This window comes from Chelonoidis abingdonii, chromosome 5 (genome assembly GCF_003597395.2).
Source record: "Chelonoidis abingdonii isolate Lonesome George chromosome 5, CheloAbing_2.0, whole genome shotgun sequence".
Lineage (NCBI taxonomy): Eukaryota > Metazoa > Chordata > Testudines > Testudinidae > Chelonoidis > Chelonoidis abingdonii.
Genome location: NC_133773.1, coordinates 11,238,176 through 11,264,407, shown reverse-complemented (window position 1 = coordinate 11,264,407; position 26,232 = coordinate 11,238,176). Strand labels below are relative to the sequence as shown.

General features: G+C 50.4%; 1 protein-coding gene across 1 annotated transcript in view; it reads right to left on the bottom strand.

The window, feature by feature from the left end:
* Positions 1-15,022: 15,022 nt before the first annotated feature.
* The window catches only part of SRP72 (signal recognition particle 72), a 42,396-nt gene continuing 31,186 nt past the window's right edge, over positions 15,023-26,232 (bottom strand). The window contains exons 12-19 of the mRNA XM_032782990.2: positions 25,222-25,286; positions 24,263-24,358; positions 22,968-23,071; positions 21,981-22,058; positions 21,063-21,200; positions 20,381-20,418; positions 19,401-19,560; positions 15,023-15,294 (exon numbers count right to left, since the gene is read on the bottom strand). Coding sequence (XP_032638881.1) covers positions 15,114-15,294; positions 19,401-19,560; positions 20,381-20,418; positions 21,063-21,200; positions 21,981-22,058; positions 22,968-23,071; positions 24,263-24,358; positions 25,222-25,286 — 860 coding nt within the window. The 3' untranslated portion in view covers positions 15,023-15,113. The remainder of the gene's footprint in view (positions 15,295-19,400; positions 19,561-20,380; positions 20,419-21,062; positions 21,201-21,980; positions 22,059-22,967; positions 23,072-24,262; positions 24,359-25,221; positions 25,287-26,232) is intronic.

Genomic DNA, 26,232 nt, shown 5'->3' with positions numbered 1-26,232 from the left:
GTGCCCGGGACTGCAGGGAGGCCGGGCCCGAGAGCGCGCTGAATCCCTGGGCCCGGGCAGCAGGGCAGGTCCCGCGGCTCCGGCCGGTGATCTCCCAGCGCGGCCGCTACGGCCGGACGGACCTGCCTGGCCGGGGACCAGCCACGGAGTAGGCGCCCAGCCCCGCGCCAGCTCGCAGCCCGGCACGCCCGGCTCCGGCCCCCGCCCCGTAACCTGCTCCCCGACCGCTTTTCCGCAGGCTCCGCGCCTCCCGCGGCTCAGCGCGGCTCCGAGCGGCAAGCAGCTCCGGCCCCCCGGGGTCCGGGCCAGGGTAGCGCTCAGCCGCTATCGTAAGGCGTGCGTAGGCCCTCAGCGCCGAGACCCGAAGCAGCGCCTGCGCCTGCCAGTCCGTACCCGCAGGACTGCTGCCACATAAATCACGAAACCGCGGTACTTCACCGACTCGCGCGGGACTCCAGCCACCGCCGGCGCGGGACTCCAGCCAACCCCTGGGCCTGGGGCCCGGCTGCGCGATCCCCGGCGCGGGCGGGACTGGGCTGTACCTCCGCCGGGCCCGCCCTGCCTTAGCACCGCCTCCCCTGCCGCGATCAGCCGGCTCCTCGCTCTGTCACACCGGCACCGGGTCTCCGCCAGCGTCCCCCGGCTGCACCGCGCCTTTCGCCTTCCTCCTCTCGCCACCCGGCCCGACCCCGAGCTCCCAGCTGCGAGGGTCGCTGCAAAAACCCACATTTGGAGGCTTGTTCTGTTTTGTATTTTACAAAGACCCCCCCGGGGGGGGGGGTTCTTCTCTCTCCATCCTGCCCAACCCCAGAGCAATGCCCAGAGCAGCTCTCCCTCAGCTCCACATTGCCCTGGCAAACCCCCTCCCCAGCCACCCGCCACTGCTTAGAACTTGACTTTTTCCCCTGGCGTGAACTGTGCGCTCGTGTCACCATGGCCGCGGGGGCTGGAACAATGTGTATGGGGGAGGGGGGGTGCTGAGAGCCACTGAGCCAAACTAAACCCTGTGTGTGATGGACACCACCTCAAGCCAGGAGTGCTGCCACATCCTCAGCACCCCTAGTCCCAGAGCCTATGACCAGGCCTGGATTAAGGCAGGGGCTTTAGGGGCTGCAGCCCAGGGCCCCAGCTCAAGGGGGCCCCTCAAACCTAAATCACAGGCAGCAATCTCCAACTCCAGGCTGCTAAAAGTGCCATGGCACAGCGGGGCACTCAGGGTGCCTGCCTGCCTTAGCCCCACACTGCTCCCAGAATCGGCCCACTGCTACAATGTCTCTGTGGCACCTGGGGTGGGGAGGTGGCTCTGCATGCTCCCCCAACCCCCAGCACCCTCCCCGCAGCTCCCATTGGCGGGAGCTACAGGGGCAGCACTTGCAGCCTCAGAGATGTGCTAGCATCTGGCTGCTTCTGGGAGCACCGTGGGGTTATGGCAGGCAGCCTGCCTGGGACTGGGCTGTGGTAAGTGCCTCCCAGCCAGAGCCTGCACCTTGCACCCTCCCTGCACCAAACTCCCTCCCAGGAAAATAATAGGGCCGGGCTCATAGAAGAATTCATCTGGCCCTGCCTATGACCATGGACAGCAATGTAACCTGGCAGACAGAATCAAACATGGCTGAGGCCTTGGCTACACTTGGAGGTCTGCAGCGCTGGGAGTTACAGCTGTCTTCATACAGCTGTGTAGGGACAGCGCTGCAGTGGGGCCACACTGACAGCTACCAGCGCTGCAGGATGGCCACATTTGTAGCATTTGCAGCACTGTTGGGAGTGGTACATTGTGGGCAGCTATCACACAGAGCACCTCGTCCCATTTTGGTGCCGTGGGTTGTGGGAAGGGGACGGAAGGGTGCGGGTCATTCCGCTTCCTGTCGCAACGCCTCGTGGTGCATCGCTTCACATCTGAGCACTCACAGTTTTTCAGTCCACGTTTGGCTCCATTGTGAGTCTCTGTGCAGCGCGATTTCTGTGGGAAATGGAGCCCGAGCTGCTGAGGACTTTGCTGATGACTGTTGTCAGCACATCACGTTTGGCAGTTGAGCTATTCCTTCAGCTCCAAAGTGACAGTGAGGAGTCCGACGATGATATCGAGTCGCCCTGACGTGTGTGACACTAAATTGCTTGTGGCAGTAACGGAAATGCTCAGCACCGTGGAACGCCGCCTTTTGGGCTCGGGAAACAAGCACTGAGTGGTGGGATCACATCGTCATGAAGTCTGGGATGACGAGCAGTGGCTGCAGAACTTTCGGATGAGAAAAGCCACTTTCATGGGACTGTGTGAGGAGCTCGCCCCACCCTGCGGCGCAAGGACACGAGATTGAGAGCTGCCCTGCCAGTGGAGAAGCGGGTGGCTATTGCAATCTGGAAGCTGGCAACTCCAGACAGCTACCGATCGGTCGCGAAACCAGTTTGGAGTGGGAAAGTCGACCGTTGGAATCGTGTTGATGCAAGTTTGCAGGGCCATTAATCGCATCCTGCTAAGAAGAACCGTGACTCTGGGAACGTGCAGGACATTCTGGATGGCTTTGCACAAATGGGTTTCCCTAACTGTGGAGGGGCGATAGATGGGACGCATATTCCTATTTCTGGCACCCACCCCACCTGGCATCCGAGTAGTACATTAATCGGAAGGGGTATTTCTCTATGGTTCTCCAGGCGCTTGTGGATCACCGTGGGCGTTTCATTGACATTTACACAGGCTGGCCTGGAAAGGTGCATGATGCACGCATCTTTCGGAACAGTGGCCTGTTCAGGAAGCTGCAGGCCGGGACTTTTTTTCCCAGACGGAAGATCACAGTAGGGGACGTCGAAATGCCCATTGTGATCCTTGGAGACCCCGCTTACCCGTTAATGCCTTGGCTCATGAAACCGTATATACAGGGAAGCTTGACAGGAGCAAGGACCGGTTCAACTACAGGCTGAGCCGGTGCAGAATGACTGTGGAGTGTGCTTTGGCCGTTTAAAGGGACGCTGGAGATCTCTTTATGGGAAGCTAGACTTGGGGGAAAGCAGCATCCCTGCGGTTATATCCGCGTGCTGTACCCTCCATAATTTTGTGAAGGGAAGGGTGAAACATTCAGTCAGGAATGGACCTCCGAGGTTCAACGCCTGGAGGCTGAATTTCACAGCCAGAGAGCAGGGCTACTAGAGAGGCCCAGCACAGGGCTACAAGGATTAGGGATGCCTTAAGGGAGCAATTTGAGGCTGAAAGCCAACAGTAATGTTTGGTGCCTTGCACGGGAGTGAAGTGCAGTGGTTACAATGATTTGCAGTGCCTGTTTTTTCCTTGGGGTACGGTATCTTTCACTTTCTGCAATAATAAAAAAACTGTTTTAAAAGCCAAAGAAATCATTTATTGAAAAGAAAGTAAGTAAAAGGGCAGGGGGGTAGGGTGGTGAACTGTACAGTCAGAGGTTTGAATATGTCCTGCCTGGAGTGCTGTGCAATGACTGCTGCACTTCAGGATGAAAATGCTGCATGGTGATGGGGGTTGAGTGCAGAGGGTAAGGGTCGTAGTTCTCAGGGCTGGTAGGTGAACGTACAGGTGTTGGGGGCAGCTGGTGGTGGTAAGAACCTGGATGCTGGAGAAGGGGGTTTGAGCTGACATTGGGGCACAAGGGAGAGAGCTTTGATGGGGACGGGGGGGGGGCAGCACGGTAGTGCTCTGCCTGCATGGCTACGAGTGACTGCATACAGTCCGTTTGGCGTGCCAGGAGGCTTATCAGCTGCTTCGTGCTTTTCTTCTTAGCCAATTCCTTTCTCTCCTGCTTTTCTTTCCCTCCACTGCTGCATTTTTTCTCTCCAGTCCTGCAGCCTCTTACTCTCTCTGGCAGACTGATTCATAACTGCTTTCACCAAATCTTCTCTTGCTTTTTCTTGGTTTCTCCTCAGGTTTTGTAGCTTTCAGCAGTCTCTGATAGGGCCAGTCGTATTAGTAGTACTAGTCAAGGACACTGTCATTAGAAAAAAACAAAAATTGAAATTTAATACAGAGGCAGCATTGTGTATAATCACAGTGAAGGAGTTTAGTCTCATTGTAGCATACTTTCCACATACCAAACACAGCACAGAGAGGCCACAGCAGCGAAGACATGGTGAGTAAGGGGGGAATGAGTGCAGGAGAATTAATCCTGGGAAGCCATCTGCCTGCATTGGCTCACCTGGGAAGGGGAACTGCTTGGTCAGGGCTGCACTGGGGTTTCTGTGCATTGGGGAAAGCAGAGAGCAGCTGGGGGACCTACACTGAACACTCTCCCAACATTTTCCACAGGTGTTTATCCTGGAAGATATCTCGCTGCTGCGGGTCACCTGGGAAGCAAGGGAGGGTCTTCTACAGCAATGCGAATTCCGCCCTGGCCCCTATGCAGCTTGCCTGTGTGCAGCAATGGTCCCCCCATCCCTCACGTGACACGGACCCGTTAGCCTGACTGGGACAAGGACCACAGTGGCTCTCCCTATAAACTTGCGCAAGTGCATTGCCCAGGCTCTGGAAGAAACTTTTGAAGAGATTACCGAGACTGATTACTGCGATGTGATAGACCACATCAATGGGCTATTCCACATCTAGGCATGCATGCAGCCCTAACTCCCCCCTCCTCTCCCGAAACATTTCCATCCTTAAAATAAAAGCTGCTTACCGGGAACCCGCTCCTCTGCTTCTTCACCAACAAGTTCCAGCTGCTGCGACTGGCTAGCTTCCTCCTGGCTTGAGAAGAGCTCCTGGCTGCATGCCTCCTGGGACTCCGGGGTGGCTGCCCCCACCCCAGTACGCTCACTCTCAGTTTCCTCCCCCGCCTCCACCTCCCTCTCCTCTCCCCGCTCTGAACTGTCCATTGTGGTCGTTGGATTGGCAGTGGGGTCACCCCCAAGTATCGCATTCAGCTCCTTGTAAAAACGGCAGGTAGTGGGGACAGCACCTGAGCAGCAGTTTCCCTCGTGGGCTTTGCAATAGGCACTCCGCAGCTCCTTTACTTTAACCCTGCACTGCACCACGTTCCGGTCATGGCTCCTTTCCAGCATGGCCCTTGAGATCTGCCCATAGGTATCGTAATTCCTACGGCTGGAGCGCAGCTGTGACTGCACAGCTTCCTCCCCCTAAACAGTGATGAGGTCCAGCAACTCGCCATTGCTCCATGCTGGGACTCGTTTGGCACGTGGAGGCATGGTCATTGATTGATTGCACTCCACACTTGGCTGAGCAAACAGGAAGGGGATTTTTAAAATTCCCGGGGCATTCAAAGGGCGGGTCACCTGAGCCCAGGGCAGTAGAGTGTGAACTGATGAGCAGAATGGCTGAACAGGTATTCTGGGATACCTCCTAATACCCTGGAGGCCAATTACAGTGCTTTTGGTGGCCACACTTGTAGAGCAGCGCTGCAATCGTTATACCTGAGGCACAGCAGGAGTACGACCAGCGCTGCAGCCAGGGACATGCAGTGCTGTATGTGCCTTGCAAGTGTGGACAGTAAGTTGCAGCGCTGGTGGTGGGTTTACAGCGCTGCAACTCTCCAGCGTAGCCAACCCCTGATACTGTAATAAGAACATTGTGGGCCTGATTTTCAACAGCTGCTTTCCTGTAGGTACTTAAATGAATTGGCCAAATTGTCAGGTGCCTACATGGGAGCAGTGGAGATAGGGATAGGGATAGGGCCAGGGCCTGGATTTTCAAATTCCACAATTAAAAAAACCATTTTGAGGAATGAAACTAAAATTCAAAATCTCCCTCTCCCCCAAAAAAATTATGTTGGGTTAATTGAAACATTAATTTCATCCTTTTAAACTTTTAAAAAAAATTTTTATACATAATTTTCTTTCAAAAAGTAGTTTCAAAACAAAAATGTTCCATTTTAAAAATGGGAAGTTTTAACACAGAGGTCAGGGATAGCTCAGTGGATTGAGTATTGGCCTGCTAAACCCAGGGTTGTGAGTTCAATCTTTGAAGGGGCCATTCAGGGATCTGGGGCAAAAATCTGTCTGAGGATTAGCCCTACTTTGAGCAGGGGGCTGGACTAGATGACCTCCTGAGGTCCTTCCAACCCTGATATTCTATGAACATTAAAACACTATTTTTTTACCCCTTAAATGAAATTTCATCAGACACCATTTTTCCAAAACATTTCACCTGACAAAAATGGTATTTTTAGTCAAACTATTATCACCAAAAAAAATCTGACCACCTCTGCAGACATAAAAAATGGGAAATGACTGCCTAGGAAGGAGTACTGTGAAAAGGGATCTGGGGGTCATAGTGAATCACAAGCTAAATATGAGTCAACAGTGTAACACTGTTGCAAAAAAGCAAACATAATTCTGGGATGTATTAGCAGGAGTATTGTAAGCAAGACATGAGCCATTCTTTCACTCTACTCCATGCTGATGAGGCCTCAGCTGGAGTAGTGTGTCTCATTCTGGGCACCACATGTCAGGAAAGATGTGGACATACTGAGGATGTCAAGAGAAGAGCAACAATGATTAAAAGTCTAGAGCAGTGGCTCTCAACCAGGGGTACACGTACCCCAGGGGATACACAAGGGTCTTCCATCAACTCATCTAGATATTTGCCTAGTTTTACATCAGGCTACATAAAAGGCACCACGAGCGAAGTCAGTACAAACTAAAATTTCATACGACTTGTTTCTAGTGCTCTACATACCATACACTAAAACAGAAGTACAATAGTTATATTCCAATTCATTTGTTATAATTATCTGATAAAGATGAGAATGTAAGCAACTTTTCAGTAATGTGCTGTGACTCTTATTTTTATGTCTGATTTTGTAAGCAAGTAGTTTTTAGGGGAGGTGAAATTTGGGGGTGTGCAAGACAAAACAGACTCCTGAAACGGGTACAGTAGTGTGGAAAGGTTGAGAGCCACTGGTCTAGAAAACATGACCTATGAAGGAAGAGTAAAAAATTGGGTTTGTTTAGTCTGGAGAAGAGAAGAATGAGGGGGGAACATAACCGTTTTCAAGTACATAAAAGGTTGTTACAAGGAGGAGGGAGAAAAATTGTTCTCTTTAACTTCTGAGGCAAGGACAAGCAATGGGCTTAAATTGCAGCAAGGATGATTTAGGTTGGTTTGGTCCTTGGGAAAAACTTCCTAATTGTCAGCGTGGTTATGCACTGTAATAAATTGCCTAGAGATGTTGTGGAATCTCCATCACTGGGGATTTTTAAGAGCAGATTGGACAAACACCTGTCAGGGATGTGCTAGATAATACTTATTCCTGCCATGAGGCAGGGGACTGGACTAGAGGACCTCTCGAGGTCCCTTCCAGTCTTAAAATTCTATGATTCTAGAGCTGAGTTCTTTTGAATGTCTGGTACTAGAGATATAACAGATGTTGTCTATCAAATTAAATACTATTTTAAAAATTATCAACATTTCCTTTCTCAAGTTATTAATGCCATCATTGATCACACACACAGAATTTTAAACTTTAATAGATTAAACATTTATTATTGTTTTCCCATTTTAATTTATTTTGGCTTGGACACAGTGAAAAGAAATTAGTCAGTTTCTCTTTCTGCCTCTCATTCATTAGCAAATCACTGCACTGCTCAAGCTAATAGCACATACAAAGCTATCCTAGTTAAAATATTAAAACATCTAATATTACATGTTATTACGTTTATATTTTTGGCCCAGTCTCCATTTATATCCTATGTATTTGCATATAACTAAGACGGCTGTTGTTGTTTTTTCATTTCACATTTAAAAAATGCAGGTGGTTAGCCCAAAATTATGGCCCAGTCTTTATGTTAACACATATAAAGATACTGTAACTTTACTCGTATGGGTAATTCCACTGATTTTAGCAGCTTTGCTCTGGTAAGTAGCTAAGCATGCACCGAAGTGTCTACTGGATCAAGCCTTTAGCCTGCTTTCTTTCTGATCTAGGTCTAATGTGAGGTCTGGTCCTGCACAAAGTTTTTAATCTGTTTCTTTGAAACTAGTTCAGTGCTGCAACTCTTAGCATGGCAGCAGACACATGGTATTAAGGCAGGGGTCGGCAACCGATGGCACGCGTGCCAAAGATGGCACGCGAGCCAATTTTTAATGGCACGCTGGAGCCTGCTGGGACTCCATCATGCCACTAAAAATCCTGCCCAGCCCGACGCGCTCTCCTCTGCCTTCCACTTCCCCTGCAGGGCAGGGAGCAGAAGCATAGCCGTGCGCATGGGGTGGGCAAATGGCCCCATTCTCCTGGCACGGCAAGCCACGGGGTCTGCGCTCTGGGGCTGGAACGCGGGGCCAAGCGCAGCAAGCTGCCGGCCCCTCCCCCACCTTTCCCCCTCCCCTGGAGCCCTGCTGCCATGCGCAGCGCTCTGGGGGTCGGGGCTGCGCGCTCCCGAGGGGAGCGTTTGGCTCCGTGGGGAGGCAGACACGCTCCCCGCTCAACCGGAGGGGCGGGGCTGCGCGCTCCCGCGGAGCAGCGTATCTAGCTCTGTGTGGAGCCTCATGGTGAGGGGTCCAGGGCTGGGGGCAGTTAGGGGACAGGGAGCAGGGTGGGTTGGATGGGGGGGTGGGAGTTCCACGGGGGGGTGGTTGGGCGGTGCGTTGGATGGGCATGGGGTCAGGATTTGTGAGGAGCAGGACAGTCAGGGATGGGAGCAAGCAGAGTCCTGGGGGGGGGGAAGAGTAGGGTGGAGGTCTCTAGAAGGGGTGGTCAGGGGACAAGGAGCTGGCGGGGGTTGTAGAGCCTTTTGCACCCAGCCTGGCAACTGGCAGAGTGACTTACGGCATGCCGCCCCAAGCACTGCTTGCGCGCTGGCTGGAGCGGCCCTGTGTATGAGCTGAGTTCTGGGGTCCTGTCAGGAGCAGGAGTTGTAGAGAGGAGTTGGCAGGCAGGATTGGGGGGGGGTCGGAGGGTCGGGAGTTCGGGCTTCTGTCAGGAGACAGGAGTGTGGATAGGCATGGTCCTGGGGGTGGCTGGGATGGGGTGTGGATGAGGTCAGGCAGTCAGGGGACAGGTAGGAGGTAAGATCCAGTCTGGGACAAGGAACAGGGAGGCTTACATAGGGGTGGGGTCCAGAGGGGTAATCAGGGGACAAGGGGCAGCGGGTGAGAGTTATTAGCGGGCAGTACCCAGCCTCCCTAAGCCTGATCCCAACCCCCCCACACCACGCCCTCTGCCCTAGTCCTGCACCCTCCAGGCCCCTGTCTGAGCCCTGGACTTCCTCATACATACAGCTCTACTTGACTCTTCATCTCCTACCCCGCAACCCTGCTAACTCTGGCACCACTCATACCCAGCACCCCCTGTCCTACACCTACGCCCCTCACATACCCAGCCCTCTGGGTCCTGCCGCCAGCCCGCACAGCCTGCTGCTGGTCTGGGTTCTGGCTGACGGACCTTCCAGCTGGGTCCCGGCCGCAGCCCGCTCAGCCTCTGCGGCCAGGTGAACAGACCCCAGACCAGCAGCAGGCTGAGCAGGCCGCAGCGTAGATACAACATTTTAATTTCATTTTAATGAGCTTCTTAAACATTTTGAAACCTGTTATTTTACAATCAACAATTTTAGTTATATAATATATAAGACAGAGAGAGAGACCTTCTAAAAATGTTAAAATTATTATGGACAAAAATCTTAAATTAGAGTGAATAAATGAAGACTCGGCACACCCCTTCTGAAAGGTTGCCGACCCGTTTTAAGATATCTTAGAGGAGTCTAGCTTATTTACATAAATTTGTTACGTACAGCTGGGGAAAAGAAGGGTGAACTGTAGCGTTTTAATATAGCAATCTTACAATTGATTGGGGGACACGTAAAATGGTGTATGTTACAGGATTTGCACTGTTTCCTGGTCAGTTACTCATGTTGAAATGCCCTAGTTCAGCCATGAGGTGGCATTTAGTACATAAAACTGCCTACAATCAGTAGGGCTGGTCAACTGAATAGCCTGGTCACACTGTGTGTTGTGGCATCAGGCTAGGGCACTTGTTTCACATTGGTTCAGGGCAGCCACATGAAGTCTCAGTGCACTTGGCATGCTCTCTGTTAGACTCTCTGTTCTGTATGTGGGGGCAAGATCCTCTGTGGCCACAGGGAGCAGGGAAAGCCAGGGTCTGTCTCTCTCTCAGTCCCATGACTGCTGGGGAGCAGGGCCTATTCACTGATTTCCCCTCAGCCCCTGCCCAGAGAGAGGAGATGGAAGGAGGGGAGGGGATGCTCAGCATGTGTCTGACACCCAGACAACTAGAAGATCGCTTTCAGAGGCTGCTCCCCTCAGAAAACTTGTAGACCAAAGCAGACATGGGCAGTGAGATGACGACACAGACTAGGCAGTGTTTTAAGGTGAGAAGAAGAAAAGACCAGCTTCGGAGGCTGGGCATTGCTGAGTGGAGGAGCTGTTGTGGAAGCTCTGCATCACAAACCCCAGGAAGCAAATCAGATTGACATGGGGCGCAGGAGGCAGCAGAATCCACGTCAGTGGTGACTGCGTGTGAGCATGGAACCTAATCGGGAGCCTTGGGAAGATGTGAGCTCCCCTGTGCTGTTACTGTAACCTACTCCCCAAAGCACAAGAATAGATAGCAGTTCCCAGTTGTTGTTTTAGAAAAGTTAGAAGTAAAAACACATTGGTTTCAAATGAGAAATTGACTGTAGAATTCTTTAGGTTGTCTTTAGGAGGCTAACAAAAGAGCGATGAGGAAGGTTAAGTTTTTGTCATAGGTTATTTTTAGTAAAAGTCAGAGATGGGTCACAGGCAACAAACAGAAAAAAGTCCCTGACTTTTACTAAAAATAAGCATCACAAAATGGGGCTGATGGGTGGATGAGAGCCTGAGCCCTGACTGCAGGGCCTGTCCAGCATTGGGTGCTTGGCAGTTCCAGGGTCCCCCTGCCATCTGCGGCGTCTCAGAGCTCCAGCCCCAACCCCCCTCTCCCCGTGGCTCAGAGCACCAGGGCCAGCAGCTGGGAGGTGCAGGGGCCCCTGCCAGCTCCAGCCCTGCCACCCCAGAGCTGAAGCAGAGAATGTCCCAGAGGGCTCTGGAAGTCACAGAATCCATGACCTCCAAGCCATAATCTTAGCCTTAGTGATGACCACAATGAGCACCATGCACCCCAGAAGCAGGAGATACTAAGTGAAGCATAGCTGCTGCACTGTAGATGTTTGCAGCATAATACATGCAAGTGATGTTAGGTGCAGTGTGCAGACAACATCAGCAATACACAGCTTCAGGGAGCAGCAAGGAGACCCAGACAGACTATAGGGAGCCACATGGCACCAGTGGTATGCTCCAGGCCCACTGCAAGTAGGGGCTGCATCAGGAGGTACAGCACCGGAGAGCCAGCCCAATGCTACAGTGGACAGTAGGTTGCTGCCAGCTCTGGAATGGGTCCCTTGGTGCCCTCCTGCAGAGGTGGCACCATAGGTCACTCAGATTCCCCCCACACACACACCCACAGGGGAGTTTCCTTCTCCACAGTCCTGGTAGGCAGTCCCTTACTTGCTACCCTACATCCCTGAAAAATGCTCCCAAATCCTGCAGCACCACCTCCTGGCCAAATGAGAGGGAGTATCTGCCCCTTCCTGCATCCTAGGCCCTCTTGGGAATTATTTTATTTGCACGTGTTGGTCCTCCTACCTCCGCCCTTCGACCCTGCTGCGCTGAAACCTGAAATCAAAATGGCCACTCTTGGATTTCCTGGTTCCGATGAAAACCTCCTGTTTTGATAATCTAGGTCAGAACATTTCATTTCAATAAATATTTGAAGGTTTCAGCATCTCATCTCAGTATCAAAATATTGCAATTTCCGACAGGATGGAAAAGCTGTTTTCTGATTAGCTCTGGTAAATTGGTATTTGAAAAGCAGCTCACATCCACACACACAGCCCCCCACCCTCACCCCACTCCCCCCGCACCAACCAGGTCTTTCCCAGGGTGAGGACTGGCACAGATGTCGTCATCGTTATGACATGATAAACACTCACTGACTCCAACAGGATTAGTTCAAGCACAGAAGAATTCATTTTTTCAGGGGGTGGTTTAAGTTCATTGTGCCCAACGAGATGGCTGTTTTGGAGTCCATCTTCTGAAAGTCCCTGTAAGCACTCACTGAGAACAATGGAGAACTCTGCAGCCATTGAGGACAATAGGAGCTGTGGGGCGCTAAGCACTTTGGAAAATCTGGCCCTGAATGTTAAATAGATTTTTTAAAAAGTAAGGCTGATGAAGTTCAGAGCCTGGGGGTATTTTAGATGCACTATGCACTGGAATTTAAAAGGAACAAAAATAGTTTTTCAACCCATGATCTTGTTTATTAGCTAAAGTTAGTGGAAGAGGATTAAAACAAAGATTTTTAAAAATCAAATTTAATTTTCCTGGGTTATGCTGTTTACTTTTCACATTTATAGTCACTGGGATGATGAAAGAGACTAGTGTGTTCAGTCAGTTTCAAGGTCTCGTGCCAGGTAGTGCATAAAGCAGTGGTTCTCAACCTATTTACCATCGTGGGCCACATCTGCAGCTTTCTCTGTGTTGTACAGGCCGCAGCCACACATTATACTACCTGTATGGCTCTGAGGATGTCAAATGGGCCACAGCTGTGTGCTGACTGGGCCACAAGTGGCCCACGGGTTGAGAACCACTGCTATAAAGTCTGGGAAGCAGATGCTGTAGAGCAATGTTTGTTTTCATTGGCAGAAGTGCATTTAGTCTTAGATTTTTCTAAAAGACTGATTTCACAAAGCCTGTAGTTTGTGCCAAACTTTGTCCACCTACCCTCTACTACTACAATTTACACTAAGTTCAGATTGCCCCACTCCTGCACTGTATGAACACCAGCATTTTCTGAAAGGCTTTACAGTTAAAGGAGAACAACTGTGATTGGAAGAGGAGAGAAAACAGCTCGCCCTCCTGCCCCCGCCAGCAGCCATATTCTGTATATAGCCACTACAGATCTTAGCACGAACCAAATCAGTACATACTGTCCAAGAGTGTATTAGGAAGATGAAAACACTGGTCATGCCTCTATAGTTGGAGTCGACAGGATCTGGGATTGCTCACCAAAAATCAGTCCAGTTTTATTGTGGAGTCTGAACTCCCAGTCTTCACATTTGACCGTTTTGGCCGTGATTATTAAGAACGTAGAGTTCTCCAAACTAGATTGCAAACATCTAAATAAATACACTCAAAAGTTGAATTCACAGTTGTTGTGCCCAGAGTGAAAGTTGCTTAGCGTGTTATGATTTAGTCTTCATAGTTCTAGTTAGAGGCCATACACGTGACAGACATAGTGATTTCTAACACTGCATTCGAGTTCTTTCTGTAAAAAATAATTGTGTTTTGTTCTGTTACCTCTGTTCTCAGCACATTCTATTGTGCTCTACAAAACAGTAGCACAAAAATGTGTTTTTGTGCCCGATCTGCCTGCCATCCAAAGCACAATACTCGCTGTAACTTGGTTTTGGAGCCAGAGAATTCCTTCCAGTCCACACATGCTTCTTTTTCTACCATGATCATTGCTACCTGCTAGCAATTGCCAAGCAACTGTCCTCCAAACGTTTCTGCTACTTAGATTGTAGCTGGTTAACACAGGAGCTATGCTCCCCTACAGTGCTAAGATAAGATGGTGCAACAGTTGTGACAGACTGAAAAGCAGTGTGTCTGACAAGCTGGTAGCTGGAAATGCAAGTATGGATGTTCTTTTGCTTATGGTTTTTGTCTGATGGCCTCCAGGAATTTCTGCTACAGTAAGAAATTCTGTTCCTGTGCCATGCAATGAATCCATCCCAGCTTAGCGGGCCTGGCTGTCTGAACTGCAGCCCGCAGACCCAGTGACACTTGTGCACCAGTCTATGTACAGTGTGCTGCCTGTAAGGCAGTCTGTGGTTGGCAGGCTTTGTTATTTCAACCACATAGAATTAATGGCTACCACAAGTGTGGAGGAAGCAAGAATCCCATCCTTAAAGAGGTACCATCACAGCAGTTCAGAGACAGCCTAACCAGCCCAGGGCCCCCCACAAGAGCCAACTCCTATGCTCATTTCTTTGCAAGGAGCTGAGTGCAACTGGCACCCCCGTAGTGGCTATCTCTATATATATCGGAATAAAACACCAGACACCACCTTACAATTCAGGGGCCTTAGGCTGGTACCGGAGTGTGCCTCGGTAAGACAGCAGGAGAAGCAGGCCATGAGGCATGGTCTACATCATCTTGCTGCATATTTCTAAACCCCCGAAGATTGCACCTGAACAGGTCATACTGAAATCTGGACTGTGTCCCTTGCACGTGACCAGACCCTGAAAACAAAGTATTCCAATGCCAGACACCATAGGGTAGATGCTCAGAAAGCTCAGCACTCTGACCCCAGAGGAGAGGTGCGCCATTTCTAATGCCCTACCTCATTCCAGAACACCGAGCGTGGGCTGCTCTCACATGCAGCACTGCCGAAGGCCTTTGTTAGCGGATAACACTGCAGCATTCTCACACACTCTGTTTGGCTAGAGGAAATCAAAGCTTACAGACAGTGCCAAGGCACCACAGGTCGCTTGCCCTGGGAAGCTCCACGCAACCTCAGTTTCTTGACACATTTACGAATGTGGCTCTCCAGAACTCAAGCCACAAAATGAAGTGAGAGTGAACTGTCCCTTCTGCCATGTACAGCCACCTCCAGACAGCAGCCCACAGGTCCAATGTCTGCCCTCCTGTCACCTAGGTGAGGGCTTTGCCAGGCAGCCCAGAGACAGCAAGGGCCCGTGGGGAGGCCAGTAATGTGGCATGTTTGTCAAGACTCATCACTCCAGCTGATTCTCTGATGTAAGCAGGACTGGGGAAATACTGTGTGTTAGTGTAACTGCTGCAGGCGGCCACAAGCACACCGGGAGGGACAACAGTCTGACTCCAAAAGCAAATAAACCCTAAGCCTCCTCCCCCTCCCCCCAAATAACTGAGGGAAGCATCAGCCAGCAAGTTAGGAAAGGGAGTGGGGATGGGCAAAGGAAAAGCTTCCCCTTCCCCTTCCCTTCCCACTGCAGAGGAAACGAAGCCCAGGAGGAACCTTTTCTAGACAGTGTGAAGGAAGCTTCTTACTCTGACCTTTATTCTGTTCTCAGCACTTTACAGCAGAGAGGTCTAGTCCCTCACATGGCCAGCTTGGCAACCCCTCTTGTCACCAGCCTCCTTTGCCTCCTTTCTTCTTCTTCTGCTGCTGCTTCTTCTTGGTTGCTGCAGCGCCAGCAGGTTTCTGGTGCCGGGGGGGGATCATGTTACTCGTGGCTGCGGAGGACGTGGCTGTGGAGCTGCCAGGCCGTGGGGAGGTAGGCGGGCTGCTTGCTGTCTTACTGGCATCCCTGCAGGGAGACAGGTAACGCCACTGGGTCAGGAGTGCTTCCCAGAGCCGGGGGACTTCGAACATCTTTGCTAGAGAGAGGAACATTTTCCCTTTCCTTGCCCAGAACAGAAATCAAAGGGAAACTAACTTAGGCTCCAAAACAGATAAAAAAGAAATTGGCCTTACACCCCTGGGATTTGCTTTTAAAGCTGTGGAATTACAGCCCAACAACTGAAGTGACCACGCTGTCTAAGTTATGAATAAATTATTCAGACACAAAGTAGAAAGCTCACACTCCAGAAAATGCAGACGAGCAGTATGAACCCAACAGAAGCCAGGCTGTTGCTGTTCTCTTGCCTGCACTGTTAGGAGGAGGTTTGTTTGCACTAGGGCTCCCCCTGCCCAGGAGCGGAGCCAGGGTTTCTGACGCCCTAGGCGGACGGCTGTTTCGCCACCCCCCGCAGCTCCGGTGGAGCTGCCGCAGTCGTGCCGGAGGGCGGTCCACTGGTCTAAAGGCTCCGGTGGACCTGCTGCAGGCATGACTGCGGTAGGTCTGCCGGAGCCTTTAGACCAGCGCACCGTCCGCCGGCACGACTGCGGCAGCTCCACCGGAGCCGCCACAGCAGTGGACCGTCCGCCAGCATGACTGCAGTAGGTCCCCCTGAGCCGCGTGCCGCCCCCCCGGCAAAATGCAGCCCCCAAAAATTCTGGCGCCCTAGACCATTGCCTAGGTCGCCTAAATGGTAGCGCCGGCCCTGCCCCTGCCACAACCCAGCCCCTCCCTGCTTGGCCCTGCAAGTAGCAGCACGGAGCTCCCATCCAGTGCACAATTAGTCTGCAGAAAAGAAGAATGAGGGGGGATTTGATAGCTGCTTTCAATGACCTGAAAGGGGGTTCCAAAGAGGATGGATCTAGACTGTTCTCAGTGGTGGCAGATGACAGAACAAGGAGTAATGGTCTCAACTTGCAGTGGGGGAGGTTTAGGTTGGATATTAGGAAAAACTTTTTCACTAGGAGGGTGGTGAAGCACTGGAATGGGTTCCCTAGGGAGGTGGTGGAATCTCCTTCCTTAGAGGTTTTTAAGGTCAGGCTTGACAAAGCCCTGGCTGGGATGATTTAGTTGGGGATTGGTCCTGCTTTGAGCAGGGAGTTGGACTAGACACCTCCTGAGGTCCCTTCCAACCCTGATATTCTATGATTCTTACTGAGTTCAGTGCAAACAGAACCTCACTTTAGCCCAGATCATGCTCAGGTAGCTTTGAAGAGTCTGTAGCAGCTGAGCTCACTTATCGTAAAACTAAACAGAAGAGTGTGCACAGTCTCTTTTCTAGTTTATCATGCATGTAACGTGGTACACCTGAAAAGCAGGAACGGAAGACGACAGGAGCCAGGAAACTTTTAGGAAGTGTGATTTGCATCCTAGCTCTAGCTCCAGAAAACAGCAACCAGCGCACACTTTGGTTCCAAATCAGAATATTTAATATCAGAAGAACAGAATAAGCTTGCAGAAGACAAATTCTGGGCTGAAGGGACCTTTTCACCCAAACCTCAGGTAGCACAAATAATCTGTTTGTTCACTACATACAAAGCACTGGGTCCCTCATTCTGTCTGGGCTGGGGTCGTGAAAGAGTGCAAGAGAAATCAGGTGAAAGTCAAGGGATACTTACCTCCATTAGGCACTTTTGAAACTCCCAACGTACCTCTCCTCTGGAGCATCAACCAGATGACACGTACCATTGGGTATCCCATCCCTGCAGGCCCCAGATGTGAGGAAGACTGGGGTTCTGATGGGGCAAAACAGCAACCCCCAGCCAGGTCTACAAGGACAATGACGAGCCCCTGGCTGCGAGGGAAGCCTCCCTGCTGCTGAATGGTTCTTGCCCAGGGATGGCTCCCACACTCCCAGACAGTGAGTGAGTGAGCAGGGCTGTAACAATGGGGCTTGCAGGAGGCTCTCTGCACTGCCCTGGAGCTGGAGACAGCAAGGTGGCCTGCCTCACAGCCACCGGCTCATCCTCCTGCTCTCTGTCTCTGCTCTGCCCTGTCAGGAACTCAGCCTTCACCGCATCCTTCCCCTGCTGGGATCGAGGTCACTACACAGTTATTGTCTGACACCTCAATTTTCTGTGACTGTGAAAATTCAAATAGAAAAATAATAATAAAAACAAGCGGAAGAGTTCTGTGGCACCTTATAGACTAACAAACGTATTGGAGCATGAGCTTTCGTGGGTGAATACAAAGTGTTCTCCTACAGGTTTTTGTATATTGCCATTCTTAATATCTGATTTGTGTCCATTTATCCTTTTATGTAGAGACTGTCCAGTTTGGCTGATGTACATAGCAGAGGGGCATTGCTGGCACATGATGGCGTATATTACATTGGTGGACGTGCAGGTGAATGAACCGGTGATGGTGTGGTTGATCTGGTTAGGTCCTGTCATGATGTCGCTGGTGTAGATATGTAGACATGCAACAGACCTTGATGCCAACTCTGCCCACATATCTACACCAGAGACACCATCACACAATCTCCCTGGACACACAATAGCAGATTTAAAGGTGGCCATCCTGCAGTAAAAAAACTTCAGGACCACACTTCAAAGAGAAACTGCTGAGCTTCAGGTCATCTGCAAATTTGACACCATCAGCTCAGGATTAAACAAAGACTGTGAATGGCTAGCCAACTACAAAAGCAGTTTCTTCTCCCTTGTTTTCACACCTCAACTGCTAGAAGAGGGCCTCATCCTCCCTGACTGAACTAACCTCGTTATCTCTAGCCTGATTCTTGCTTGCATATTTATACCTGCCTCTGGAAATTCCCACTACATGCATCCGACGAAGTGGGTATTCACCCACGAAAGCTCACGCTCCAATATGTTTGTTAGTCTATAAGGTGCCACAGAACTCTTTGCTTTTACAGATCCAGACTAACAAGGCTACCCCGCTGATAATAAAAACAAGGTGAAACCCTTCAGTTCACATCACTGAAAAAATTAAAATTGATACATTTCAAAATGTTTAACAGTAAGAATTGATGTACGTACGTCACAACAACAAAAAATAACCATTGACTTCTGCTAAGCCTCCGTCCTGTGCACAAATTCTGAGCCTGTGATTTGCAGGTGGTGATAGCTGCGTAACTGCTGCACTTAGCCTGAGTCCCAACTCACCAGATTGCAATCAGAGCCATAGCCAACTTGTTCACAAGTGACTGCAGTACCATATGGGTTAAGAGGAACTACAACTCCCATTTGCTTTTACCTGCTATTAGTAGCTTAATAGTTTCAATCCATTCTACAGTAATCAGCTACACTAAGAAGTGATTTAGCCATAAGTTGCCCATTTCACACTAGGCACATATTACACACACGAGTGTGATGAGAGACACAGAATTCATTCCACCCCAGAGGCACCACAAAGGAAAGGTTACTGAAAAAGTTGCAGCAGCTCTACCATTAAGCTAAGTCTAAGGCAGGGTTCCAAAAAGAACTAGGTAAGTTCATGGAGGATAGGTCCATTAATGGCTGTTAGCCAGGATGGGCAGGGATGGTGTCCTTAGCCGCTGTCTGCTAGAAGCTGGGAATGGGCGACAGGATGGATTCCCTGTTCTGTTCATTCCCTCTGGGGCACCTGGCATTGGCCACTGTCAGAAGACAGGATATTGGGCTAGATGATCCAGTATGGCCGTTCTAATAGTCTCATATAATTCTTTCTACCTAAGTTTTCCCACACTTGCAACTGGATAAGGATGTTTCACTTCCTGTTCCAAAGTGCTGCCTAATTCAGCCATGAGCTGTTGAAGAACTACTGTGTTTAATGACTGATAAAGCTCTACTAGTGTATTCTTTGTACATTATGGTCCAGTCCCACCCCTGGTATACACCAGACTCATGCTACACACGGACGATGTGCTCAGTTTAAGACAACTACAGATACAGTCCCTGCCCTGGGGAGCTGGCAATCTACAGAGCAAACGAATCAGGCTCAATGCACTGAGAACCAGAGGATGAGCCTCACCGGTCTCAGTGGGATCTGGAGGACATGTTTATGAAGCAGTTGAGAAGTGTTTGCTGCCTGAGGTACTGTGAAATTACAAGGCACTCTTCCCTGCAACCTCTACTCACAGCTCAGATGTGCCAGCTGTCGTTGCTCCCTGGGTTCCCTTTCCAATCTGATCCTTCTTTTTGCCCTTCTTCCTGCCACGATAGTAGGAGCGCTCTCGCATTGGCAGCCACCGCTCAGGGTCTGGGGTCACCTTGGGATCGTAGTTCTTAGGCAATTTTCCTGCAGAGCCGTCAGCAGGAGAAAAAAGTAGAGATCACGTGACACGGTGAGGAAAAGCCCCACACGTTGATATGAAGCTTGAGTAATCTTCCTTCCATCTGGGCTGTTGTGCTACAAGAGCTGCTCAAGGACTTATTCCAGGGCAGTTCGGGGGTGGCTAGTCCCTTCCGGCCTTGGAATCTGTGACTCTACAAAGCTTAAGCCCGCAAAGTATGCAGAGTTGAATGAAGCTCCTCTTGTTGGCACAGCTGCGTGCACTAGGTCTGACAGGCTGCTTTCCCCTCTAAAGGGGACATGGGAAATACTGTCAGGAAACAAAGGCTTGGGAATCAGAGGGGTTCTGGTTTGTTTAGGACCCAATCCTGTGTGATGCGAAGTGCCTTCAACTTCCACTGAAGCCAACGGGAATAGAGGGGTGCTCAGGCCTGGCCACTTCACATTTTATGTTGAACCCAGCAGCTGAGGTTAAAGAGACAGTACTAGGCAGGAGGCACAGTGACCTGGTGGGAGGGAGGGCATGTAGCAGCTGCCTGTCACTCTTTAAAAGAGGTGGTTTAAACTCCATAGGTGGAATTTCCAAACCCCTCCCTCCCCCACACAGACACCAAGGGAATGAGGCACTCAGCATCTATGGGACTTGGGCACCTAACTCCTGTAGGCGTCCCCCCACCCTCAAAACACAGCCTGGAATTTTCACAATCTTCTGATCCTGTTGGACGGGAGTTTAAAGAATGTTACCAGGGAAGGGGGCAGTGCACAGATGACAAGGTGTGATCGCTAGCAGGACAACAAAGGAGTACTGCAAACACACACAACTCACCTTTCTTTTTCCTCTTCTTTTTCTTTACATCCCCTTGCCTAAAAGAGAGAGGAGGAGAAACAAGATCACAGTGCTGCAGTGGGTTCCCGGGAACGCACTGACAAGCACGGAGCCAGGGTTGGGACAAGAGGAATGTCTCGTTTTTCAAAGAAGTGAGGACGTGAGGAGGAAAGGACACCAGTCTCAGAGAAATGGTTCTAATCCCCTAGAGCAGTGGATCTCCAGCTACTCCCCCTGCAGACCAGTCTGTAAGAGACCTTGACTTCTGCTCCCAGAACACCCCCATTTCCCTGGCTCAGTGTTTCATTCTGCAGCCTGCCAGCAAACACTCCACAACCCAATGAACGAGAACCCCAGAGTGAGGGAATGTTCCCCAGACCATGCTTGTCCTCACGCTAGTGGTGTGCACAGCTCTGGCTTCACAAGGGCCTTGCTGCCCACCTCTGCATTGCTGATAGGGACAATTTCCTTTGCATCACTGATTGGGACAACTGCTGTCCCTCTCTGAACCTCCTGGAGTTACCTACAGACACTCTAAGGGACAGTCTGCTTTTTGACTGGTCAGACCATTTGCAGGGTGGCTGGAGGAACAGTCCTGAAGCTCTGAGGTGATCCACACAGCAACTGCTTTCTAACCCCAAGACCACGGAAGGGAATGATGGGCATGAGAGACGCTTTTTACCCTTGCTCTTTCTGCTGGTTCTCTCCCGTGAGCTTTCCGCCTTTCTTCCGAACATACGTAGCCCCGGGGGAATTTTCAAGCGCATCTACGTCTACTTTCAAAGACATCGTGTCCGACGAGGGCAAGTGTTTGCTAAGGCTGTTGAGGGGCAGAGCTCAGGAATGGAAACAGGAATGCATTCAGCAGAGAAAGCTGGGATGGAGGTACCAGCAGCAACTCAAACCCCATCTTTGTCTCAGGGAGATTAACCAGCAGCTCCAATCCATACACACAGAGTGAATCAGTGGAGAGGGCAACAGACAGGGACCCAGGAGACCTGGGTTTTGTTCCTGGCTTTGCCACTGGCCTGCTGGGTGACCTTGGACAAGTCACTTCCCTTCTAGGTGCCTGTTTCCCCAGCTGTACAAAGGGAGTGATGACCCGGACCTCCTTTGTAATGCGCTTTGAGAGCTGCTGACGGGAACTGAGGTAAGAATTGGTTATTATAATAAGAGTTACACCAAATAATTCGATGGGAAAGTACAACATGCTACCACTACAGGACAAAAGTGCCACAGCAAAAAGTTGGATCATACTGATTTGTTCGCGCATCATTAACTGACTGAAGTTCTCACTGCTTTTGGGGGGCCAAGGGGAGATTTAAAAGCCCTAAGGGAATTTAGACACCCAAATCCTACTAGAAGCAAATAGCAGCTAGGCACCCAACTCACTTAGATGCTTTTGAAAATCCCACCCTTAATGTGGAGTTGCACTATGACCTTCCTGCTCTCCCCAGGGTCAGAGGTTCCCTGATGTCCCTGTTGGAAGAGTCCTGAAGCAGCTCAAAAATTCCTGACACTCATGACATCATTAGGAAAACATTCTGGGAACAGCAAACCCCTTCCCCTCTACAAGCCCAGTCACCACCACAAAGGATACACCTTCGCCTTCTCAGGATCTACGAGAGAGTACGCGGAGATGAGCTGGGCCAGAGTATGAATATCTTTTGGGTTTTGCCTCAAAGAGAAGAAGAAAGGAACATTGTAAAGTTCACTGAACACTCTACAAACACGAGCCATGCCCAGAGTATGCACTATAGCTAACCACACAGCCCAGCGCTGGCTAGCCCCAGGCAGATGCTTTCCGTGTGTGCAATAGCAGGTGCCGATAGTGTACAATGCAGGGTGTTCACTGCCAGGCACTTTGACTAGCCTCTCCCCGGGCTGTTGTCGCAGCCACCAACAACCCTAGAAATCTAAGGGCTGTTGTCATTTTTCTTACCCATTTTCTTATTCTAAATTTTTTTAATTGGTGTCTGTCTCTTTTTTTTCTTTTTTTTTTTTTTAAGGTCACTCCTACGAAAATCTTCTATCCCTATTAAAAAAAAACCCCTGCCTCTGCTTCTCTCCACAATTAGCTCAGACTGCACAAATAGGCTGATTTGTTTTTTCCTAACACAGGAGAGAGAGCTGCAGATCAGTCCTCAGAATGTGCCAGCATCAAGAAGGGCCTGGGGGTTCATATGAATTTCAGATACGGACTGGGGAACTCCTCCCACAGAGAAAATGGGTGCTGGCTGGGGACAGACAACATGGCATTCAATGTGAAAGACACAGCTTCTATCAGGATGTAATGCACAAGCACCCACAACAGAGATAGAGAGCTGTTCTTACAGATCGTGGAGCTAGCCCTGCTATAGCAGTTACTTCATCCAAGGGGTGGGGCAGGGGGCACAGCTTTGACCAGAAGCCCCTTTACAATGTCTAAAAAGGAGGAACTACTGCCTCACACGTTATCTGGCTCCAGAAACCCTGAGCAGTCCTCGCAGGGACCAGGCACTGCCCATGTTTCAGTGCCCAAAACAGCAGGACTACAGCTCAGGTCCAGAAGCAAAACAGGACATCCCTCTCCCCTCCCTGAACTCACTTCCACAGCTCTTCCAGGTCGCTGATCGCTTCCTTCTTCCTCCCGTACTTCAGCTTAAAGTTGGCTGCTTCCCTTATCAGTGACAAATGAACGGGAGACTTTGGCTGCAAGTCACAAGGTTTTCAAATGTTTGACAGCATTTAGCAAGTCAGTGATGGGGCTGCTTTGCTTCCTGACGTTACTAGAGACCAACATACACTCCTCACCCAGGTGATCTGGAAGAACTGAGCCGCAGGAATTTCTTCCCCATTCCTTGACGAAAAGGCTTGGCAGTCTGTGGCATTAACTCTAACCCCGCCTGCTACCAGCAGCCCATGATCAACAGAATTGGGAGGAGGGGGTGAAAATGGGAAGGGGACAGGCATTTTAGCCAGCATCTGACAATCACGGAAAACTAACAGTCATCTGCTGCTGCTGTTTATTTGCAGCCTGAAGTCACAGCCTGGTTTAGGACATCAGCCATTTCCTCAGTGACCAGCCAAGGCATCAGATCATAAGGAGGGGAACAAATGCAGGTAGATGCATTTTGAAAAGCCAAGCATCCTTGTTGACAGAAAACCAGGGAAGAGAGAAACATGGGAAACAGCCACTGCTAAGGCAGCTTTAAGAGAACACCTTCCCATGGGGCACATGCTTCTTCTGGCAATTCATTGTTTGCTGAAATAAACTGCTACATCCAGCCTCAAAATAACCAGGTTCCAGAAACTAATTACTGAGCCCCCAGAGGAACCATCATTGTGCTCATCCGACAGACTCCAAAGTGGCTCCTTTCAGCGGCCCAACGTTCCGATTAACTGAGTACAGCCAGCAGGCTGCCAGCCTGGAATCAGTGTCCCTCTCTGAAGCTCTCCTGGCTCAATCTTTTCCTTCTCAAGTAAGTGCACAAAGCCAACTGACTGCTGCTCGTCCAGTGTCAACACTGAAAGAGGGGCAGCACTGCGGTGCCCTCTGCTAGCCTGCAGAATCTATAACCTGACAGGCACTGGAAGAGCTGGTAAAGATAGTCTGCCATTTTCCCCACACTGCAAACTTGTCATTGGTCCGAATGACAAACCTGGTGCAAGCCGCATGTCAGAGAGAAAGGGAGACATGATGTAGAATGTTCCCCAACCCCCCAGCATCTCATCAGCCGTAGCGAGCCATTGGCAAGGAGACCACTTATTGCCATGTTCCTCTCCAGTCGATGTACAGGTAGGAGCTAGGAGCAAGTCAGGAACAGCTGGTCTCCAGGAAGTTAGTAAGGGACAAAAAGCAGCTTCAACTCTCAAATGTATTGTCTGCCCAGATCTACTTGCCTGGTATTCCTGGTACCACTGGATAGCTTGCGTGAAGACCTCAATAGCACTGTCAATGTCTTCTTCATGACCGTACATCGTCACTAATGCAGATACCTGCAAACCCCAACAACAGTCAGCGTGCAGTCAAGGGGCGGGCACTACTTGTAAGTGATCATTTTAAGATACTTTTCACGTAAACATGTTATGAAAAGAATTGCTGAGGAAAAAGGAAACGGAACAAACTGCAAAAATGGAAGTTTGAAGCAGCAGCCGCCCGCTGGGATTATCCTCCCCAGTACAGGCAGGACGTTACTGCAATGATCGAAAAAGCCCAGGAGAACTGTTGTTTAAAAGGTTTCCAATCAATGAAGGATAAAGGATGAGAGAAACACTGAACTGGGAAAGCCAAGGCTCCCACACTGTGCTCTCAACACCACAATGATCGGCAGGGCGCTTGCTACTGCTGGGGCCCTGATGGGAGATGGAAGGTCTTCGATGCTGGCTCCTCCTTGCTTCCTGCTACTCACCGCCACATAAAGCAGCTTAAAAATGGGTTTGGTACTTTCCCAACATTGCTTACTGGGCAAGAAATTGCTGTAGCTGCCCAAGGGCTGTTAAGGGAGTGCTGTAGGAAAGGGAGGCAGGTCTGTGCAACTGTGAATGAGAGGGAATTTGTCCACTCTAAAAACAAGCTGGGGGACTCTGATGCATGTTATTACCCTTTGCCTGGCTGGTTTCACCACAATAAGTGAGTTATCTAAAGGTCTAACATCTACTCTGAGGCATAATGCTGTGTATCAAAAATCTCAGCAACCAAACTGCACTGTGCAAGCAGACCAACAGACTGAGACCAATGCTGGGCACCCAGGTCTGAACCTCAGTCCAGGAGTAGCTCAGGAGACAGGGAAACAGGAACAGGGAAGGAGCATGAAAAGGATGATGGTATTCTGGGATGGTGCCTGTTAATTGCCACTCACCATGCCTGGCTTATGCTTCAGCTCTTCTATACTCCTCAGAATGATGCATGCTTTGGTGACGCTGCCTTAGAGAAAGAAGGGAGAATAATGCACTTTAAACTACACAGCAACGCTTTCCTTGCCCCTGTTCTCCATCCTGGATCCCCCTACCCTCGGAGTGTCCCTAGGGAAGTCAGCATACGCCAACTGACCACCATACTCCTCTGCCTGCAGGACCAACTGCTGAAGAGGTTTTCTCCACTATTATTGTTAAGACAATATGATCGCTGGCCGTTCATGGAGAAGAAATGTCAGTCTCAACAGTGCTCTTCTCATCCTCAGACTAAACAGCTTTTGCAGCAACCCCAGCACCTACTGGGCTCCCCATCTATGTCTGCAGCACGCCCAAGGCTGCTACCACATGCAAAGGGCTCATCCCCAGCTCCAATGCTAGAAGCAGTGGATCGAGAGCAATGCTTTATTTCCCTATGGGAGGGAATGGAGTACTATCAGCTGGGTGTATTTCAGAACAAACCTCAGTCAGCTCTGGCCTGCCTGCTCCGACTGATGCCAGTGCAAGTTTTATCACAAGCTTCAATGGGAGGAAAGCTAGGCCAACAGGAAGTGCTTTGATCACCCTTCCCCACTCTCCCTGCTCAAGCACTGCAGGGCCAGATCCTGCCCTCTTATTTCTCCTGAACAGTCCCACTGATTGCGGGCACTACTGCCAGGTGACAACGGAGTACGGCCCATGCCAAGTACTGGATGTTGGGTAGTGCATATTTGAGGTAGCCCGAGGGGAACTTTAAAACTTGAGTGACAAGCAGTCAGCAGCAGCCAAACATTTCAATACGCAGATCCTCAGCCTTTCCTGTACGTACTTCTGCGGCCACTCAGGAAAGGGTCGATCCTGCACCAAACACATTAATACAAATCCCCCTCCCCCCGCCTGTGCTGACTCTCAGTGCCCAGCTGTCCTGCTCCCCTTCTCAGGTCAGGCTGAAGCACACACATCAGCCCACTGTAATGTGT